This window comes from Gekko japonicus, unplaced genomic scaffold (genome assembly GCF_001447785.1).
Source record: "Gekko japonicus isolate JY-2015 unplaced genomic scaffold, Gekko_japonicus_V1.1 scaffold433, whole genome shotgun sequence".
NCBI lineage: Eukaryota > Metazoa > Chordata > Lepidosauria > Squamata > Gekkonidae > Gekko > Gekko japonicus.
This window is the reverse complement of record NW_015160222.1, coordinates 229,829-236,982: the sequence shown is the minus strand read 5'-3', so window position 1 is coordinate 236,982 and position 7,154 is coordinate 229,829. Positions and strand designations below refer to the sequence as shown.

The 7,154-nt window shown below is 46.9% G+C and overlaps 1 protein-coding gene across 1 annotated transcript in view; it reads left to right on the top strand.

Annotated features, from left to right (window-relative positions):
* Nucleotides 1-3,809: 3,809 nt before the first annotated feature.
* LOC107110436 (pinopsin-like) overlaps nucleotides 3,810-7,154 on the top strand; it is a 37,566-nt gene continuing 34,221 nt past the window's right edge. Inside the window, exon 1 of the mRNA XM_015411222.1 lies at nucleotides 3,810-4,161. Coding sequence (XP_015266708.1) covers nucleotides 3,810-4,161 — 352 coding nt within the window. The remainder of the gene's footprint in view (nucleotides 4,162-7,154) is intronic.

The window sequence follows — 7,154 nt, the reverse complement described above, 5'->3', positions numbered from 1 at the left end:
AAAATTGTGGACCAAATTACTTGCACCCTGGGCCATCTTGCCCATATCAGTTTCAGGTCTTCTGTGGCCTGAATAACCAGGGCCTTGCCTTTCATCAGGCCAAGATCATTGCCACCCAGGTGCACCAGTAAAATATCAGGAGGCGGCCCACGCCATTCCTCAAACAATAGGGGGAGTAACCTGGGCCAATGCATGCCCCTCCTTCCCCACCATTCAACCAAAGCCAACTCACTCAGACTTAACTGAGAACCAAACATCGTCCTCTTGGCCTGATGAGCGGCCCAAAAAATCATACTGTGGCCGCAGATAGTGACTCTCCTCCATGCCTGCCGGCCCACAGCAAATGAAAAAGAACTACTTTAGAAAGTGTTCCACTCAAAACTTGCATTGCCTTACATACCCCTTAAAACTATGGGATCTCCATCGTCCAATGCCTTGTATGTCTTCCCCCGAATACCCCATGGCAGCAGCCATGGAAGCAGCTCCAATTCTAAATGAATGGGTCCCGAAAAGGAACCCGCCGAGATCCAATTGATTAAGCGCTCTCTGCGTCAGTGTCCAAAATTGAAATTTTGTGAGAGGGGACGCATCCCTATGCTGAAACAGTGTACCGTCCCTCGACCCCCTGAAACTCAGGTAATGGCGTAACGCCACCACCGGGCATAATTCAGCTTCAGAACAATGACCCAATTCTATTACTGAACCCTTACCCCCACCTGGGCCTTGGTTGGGTCTTGGTCGGGTTGGTTCGGGGTTGGGGCTCCCTCTCCCGATCTTCGACGGGGTGCCTTTGGTACCAGCTCTGAGGGTTAGGAGTTTGGGGGTGCTCCTGGACTCCTCTCTAACAATGGAGGCCCAGGTAGCAGCCACTGTCAAGTCAGCCTTTTACCATCTGCGGCTGGCAAGGCAGTTGGCTCCCTACCTTGACCACGATGACTTGGCCACGGTGATCCATGTGACGGTCACCTCGAGGCTAGACTACTGTAACACTCTTTGTCACAGATCCGGAAGCCGCAGCTGGTGCAGAATGCAGCAGCCAGGCTGTTGATGGGTCTCTCTAGGCGGGACCACATCCAGCTTGCGCTGAAGGCGCTGCACTGGCTGCCAATAGCGTACCGAGTCTGCTTCAAAGTGCTGGTTCTTACCTATAAAGCCCTACATGGCCAGGGTCCAGCTTACCTAAGGGACCGCCTTTCCCCATATGTTCCCCCAAGGGCACTACGGTCTGGGGCAAAACATCTTTTGGCTGTACCAGCACCCAGAGAGGTTAAATATGCTGCTACAAGGGCCAGGGCTTTTTCAGTGGCAGCTCCTATCTGGCGGAATGAGCTCCTGGAGGAGACCAGGGCCATGCGGGACCTGATGCAATTCCACAAGGCCTGCAAGATGGAGCTCTTCCGCCAGGCTTTTGAGTAGGAGCTGCCACTGTCACTATACCACCACCGCATTGCCATTGGCAATGCGAACTGTCCTGGGAACAAAGAACCGACGTGGGAAGACTGATTAAGAATGAGACAGTAGTACCACCTGAAACATTGTTATCAGAGCCCCTGCCTTGGATGTACTATGTGAGCACTGATTTTAGATGTAACTTGACATTTGATTGTTTTACTGATTTTACTGTTTGTATGGCATTGCCTCTTGTTAGCCACCCTGAGCCCACAGTAGAAGGGCGGGATATAAGTTTAATGAATAAATAAATATTCTTGGTTTATAGGGCAATGCTAAGCACTTCTAATTTCATTAAACTGAAGTACACTTTGTATTTAACAATGGGCTCTTGACTTCACAATTCATCCACTTATGAAGGGCACCCACATACATAAATCGCAACTTTCCCCTTCAAACTGGACATGGGTGGCCATAGGAAAAGAAGCAGCCCTGTCTAATGTGTGTTTTGAAGGCAAAAAAGCTGTTGTTCCTACACACATTAGAAAGCCACAAGGATATATTTTGTAAGCAGGAATTTCTTCCTGGGTCCCAGATAGATCACACACAACCCTGCAAATTAGGCTGTTAGAATTCTAACCTACCAACGGCGTAACAAAACACATGTTAGCCTAGTATGACACAGAATGCAAAAAAAACAAAAACAAAAAACCCTGACACTTCTATTCCAGCACCATGAACAGCTCTTTTGTAGCTGGCATAATGTTCAAGATTTTTATCCATGGACTAGACTGTTATGCGGTGATGCTTAGTGATTAAAGCTGAATGTGATAAAAGAGAAGAAACTGCCAGTTTATGAAAAAGGAATCAGCCAGGGCTGCTGTTGTATTTTAAAACTGGTGAGAATTGGCATTATTTGATGTGTGTAATTTGACTAGTAAAGTTCCAGTCTTCTAACCCTTCTGGTATAAGATCTAGCATTTCAAGGGAGATCAGACATTCAGGCTATATGCTAAATATTATGAACTTTTATGCATAATATAACGATCTTTACTAAATCAGTATTTTAGGCTGTGACTTTGTTTCCAGTAGATATTGTTACAATTCATAGTAAAAGTTGCACGGAAATATTATCTGTTTTATTGCTCCTACAGCTTTGAAAAGTAAACGTTTCATATACGTATTTCTTTAGCAATGATTTTTTTCTTGTGTTCTCAGAAGCTTTGTTGTTGTTCAGTCGCACAGTTCAGTCCGACTCTTCACAACCCCATGGACCAGATCACGCCAGGCCCTCCGGTCTTCCGAAGTTTGCTTACATTTAAAATACTGTCTTTTGTTTTCCCTCACAGATTCCCATCAAAAGAAGAGCCACATACACCTTAATTTACCTTTTAAAGATGAATGGAGATCTTGAACTTCACTGTCTGTTTCTGCCCTTAGTCTCAATAACTGCAATGAAAGAAAAATGAAGAAGAAGAAGAAGAAGAAGAAGAGGAAGAGGAGGAGGAGGAGGGGATTGGATTTATACTCCTCCCTTCCCTACCCAAAGGAGTCTCAGAGTGGCTTACAAACTCCTTCCCCTCCCCACAACAGACACCCTGTGAGGTAGGTGGGGCTGAGAAAGCTCTGACAGAAACTGCTCTTTTTCAAGAACAGCTGTGCCAGAACTGTGGCTTGCCCAAGGTCACCCAGCAGGTGCAAGTGGAGGAGTGGGAAATCAAACCCAGTTCTCCCAGATTAGAGTCTGTGCACTTAACCACTACACCAAACTGGCTCTCAAGAGGAGATACAGATGTTAAGATCACAAGCATATGGGTACAGTTGTACAGCTCCCCATACTTTATATAAGTCAGAGACAACTATGTATTTCAGCCCCAATATAAATGCTAAAAATTATGCCGGGGCTATCATTCTTGCTGTTCCCCATCCCTAGTCATAATTCATAAAAAATAATTGAAAACCTGCTTGAAAAAATCAAGATAGTAGTCCTACCCTACAGTGTTTACAAAACACATACCAAGTCCCCAACTCCTGGAGGGTTAAATTCAGAGCCCTCTTCCATTCTTTCACACAATCACAATACCTTGTTATTCTTCTGATATTAGGACAAGCACCTCTTGTACACATTTATCTGACCTACATTTTATCATCAGATTGCACGGGTTACATTTTTTTGTTTCATCCTGTAGTTCAGACATAAAGAAAATTGAAATCACTGTCTCCTCTCGGCCACATGGTGGAGCACTGCTGAAAGAAATCCTGTTAACTCATTGGGATTAGCATTCACCTAGTTTCAAATCATTACATTAAATAAAGAGAAGAGAAATAACATAGAGGAGGCTTTTTGTCTTGTATGTGTTCCTGTGACATTCTCCATTGCAATACTTAGCTGGAGGAGACCTGGAAAGAGCCCGACTGAGATGTTCAGTCCCAGTTGCAGCAGTGCTAACAGTATCTGGTGTAGCAGCAGCAGTAGTGCTCACCGATGTGGGCAAGAGCATGCTCTGAGTCCCACCGGCCACCTAATCGCAGCTGTCTGCCTTGGGATCATTGGGACTTTGGGCTTCCTGAACAATCTTCTAGTCCTGATACTTTTCTGCTGGAATAAAGTGCTGCGTTCTCCCATTAACTGGCTACTGATAAACATTTCAGTGAGTGACCTGATGGTGTGCATTCTGGGCACCCCTTTCAGCTTTGCAGCCAGCACACAGGGGAAATGGCTCATTGGGCCAGCTGGCTGTGTGTGGTATGGCTTTGTCAATTCCTTGTTTGGTAAGTACCACGGTTGCTGTTCTGCTGTGTCTAGCATGCTGTTTCTCTGCTTCTGTCCGGCTCATAGCCTTTCTTGAGCTACTTCACTCATTTTCTCCCGTGCAGTACTGTCCACTCTGGGTATTTTCTTTAGAAAGACGGGCACTCTTTTGGAAGGTAGTTTTATGTAGCTTTGCTTTCCTTACAGCATTCCTTAGGCACTAAGGAATAACGATAGTCTCTCTCTCACAGCAAGACTGCATGAGTCTCAAGAGTGTCTCTTGGTAAGTATAACTGCTGTAGTAGTACAACTATTGGGACTTCAGGGAAGTGGTTAGAATAGAAGATGAGTTTCCTTATGTGAGAATCTGGCACTATTTGGTAAATATTATGGGACTTTTTAGTGGGCAGATTAAATTTGGTCTGACTGGGTGAATAACCAAAAGACAGAAAGTTTTTACTCTGGGATTGTGTATATAATGAATAAGTGGGAAAAGAACAGAAGGACATTGCCAAGGCCCCTGTGGCCGTCGCGGCGGGACTGGCGTGACCCGCGCTGACGCCACCACGAGCCCCAGAGGGCGAAGACCCTTTGGAGAACAGTTCCGAAGGGGTAGAGACAGTTGGCAAGCCAGAGAAAGGCTCAGGAGAAGGAGGGCTATTCCAGGATGTGCAGAGAACAGGAGGGAGGGCGCGGAGGCAGGGGAGCCAGGAGAGATGGGGCTTACCCAAGCTGACAGGAGCCGACGCACTCATTCGGTTGCACGTGGAATCCCGGGATTCCCCGGAAATGGCCACACCCTTGGAGACGCCCAGGCAGCCCAACCAGGGGGGTGGGACAGGAAGAAGTGGCAGGGAGCCTGCCCTATCAGAAGCCAGGGAGGAAAAGGGGAGGACTTTCCCCGGGTGGAGGGATATAAAAAGGGGGAAGCCTGTAGAGCCGAGGAGGATGTTGGAGGTGACGGGCTTAGGTACAGAGAGAGCGAGGGTTACTAAAGCAGCTGTCAACCCCGAGGAGTGGTGGCTAGGAGTGACGCAACTCTCTCCCCACTTCAAGTTTGAGGCTCTGGCTTCCCCCAAGGGATCAACGCCGAAACGGCTGAAGCTCCTCCCACACCAGGGGATGGCGCGCGGCGTGACAGACATGAATGTGGTTAAAAATGGTCAAGTGTGTTTAGCTCAGGCAAAGAATGATATAGGATAGAGAACAATGTTCAGTATGACCGTATCCATGAAGCAAATATAGGATGTGTGCTAGGGGTTGAGATTCATGTCTGGGAAATTGCAACTAATACTAGTAATCCTCAGGAAATTGTGCAAATACAGCTTTGGATTTCTTGCAAATAAAGATAAATTAACCATAGATGGGAAATATTGGAATTATAATAATATAAAATTGGCTTTATAAATATGTAGAATACTGTGTGCAATTTTGGTCACTGTATCTGAAAAGGGATATTGCAGAGCCAGATCAAGTACAGAAGACAGCAACCGAGATGTCCTGTGAGGAAGGCCCTGAAGCATCTGTGACTTTTCAGTTTAGAAAAAAACTGATAGAGGTTATATATGGTATAGAAAGAGTGGACAGAGAGAACTTTTTCCCCCTCTCCCCAAATACTAGAACTCAAGGGCATCCAATGAAGCTGGTAGGCAGTAGATTCATGGATGGAAATTATTCTTTATACGAGTAAGCTGAGACAGGAAATGTTAGGTGTCTCCTCTTAGAATCTGGCCTGATGTGAAATTGCCCCAGTTTTTGCCACAGTGTTCTTGGAACTCTCACTATAATTTCCCCTCCCATAGTGCAGCTCAGCAGGGGAGGGAGAACATTATGGACTTCTCAAGCAAATGCTGGAGTAATAGGCTGAGATGATCTAGGAGGTCTCCAGTTTGATCTCACCTTGAACTTGCTTATCAGGCAAGCCACTCTTTAACCTCAGGCAAGCCACTCTTTTAACCTCAGGCCTCTATCTACAATGTGGAGATAACGCTGGCTTACCTTACTGAGGTCCCTGCCACACGGCAGAAAAAGCAACAGGCGAAGTGCGGCTAATCAGAGCCGCACCAAAATAGAGACGCCGCGGCGGGATCCCATGGATCCCCTGAGCCGCGGCACCATTGCTCCCCGGCACGATCAGATGCTGGGGAGGAAGCCACGGTCGGGAGGGGGAGGCTGCCAAACTGCGCATGTGTGAGCATGCGCAGTTCGGCCAGGAGTCGGGGATGCGCCGGCGGAAGGACGTGCCGGCGATCCCACGGCCGTTCTTGATGCGGCCATGCTGGAAGAACCACCTCGGTAGGTGGTTTATTTTTGCTGCGGCGTTTTGGGCGGAAGGGCCGGATCGGGGACGGGTGCGCAACACTTCCCAGATGTTGCGGTGGGATCGCGCCCGTTTGCTGCGCCCCCGATCCGTCCCTCTCCTGGCCCAAAACCTCTCGTGTGAGCGGGGCCTGAGTAAGGATTACAACAAGATTTTGTGTGTAGAGCATGTTGAACTCCTGCTAACTGTTATTATGGGTTCTCATTTCCCCATGAACATCCCTGGAAAATGCCACAAGCTGGTCCTCAGTTGCTGTTATATGGTGGTTATGGAGGGACTCCTGGGAACAGGTCTTGGGTGAACTACAAACTAGGGTTTTTCCAGGCTATCAAAATGTGCAGTGCTGTATTTAAATTACAAATTCTATTTTAGGCTTTTTCCTTACAAATTAGGTGTTAGGACATGTGTTGTTCTGGGCCCAAGTCATGAAAAATGATTTTTTTTTCATAAGTTGGGCCCAAAACAACATGTTTTTTGGTAAGTTACCTATACCAAGCAGATAACTGGTGATGTGGTAGGGGCAGGGGTAACTTTGGCCTTGTCATGGTTGAAATATTATCTGCTGAAGGCACTGTTGACTTTGCTGTGTCCTCCTTGGAGGCAGTGGGGACAAGATAGAATAGTCCACAACAGAAGATGGCTGAAATCAGTTGGTTTCTGAAATGTTCTGGAAATGATTATTTTACATGTACT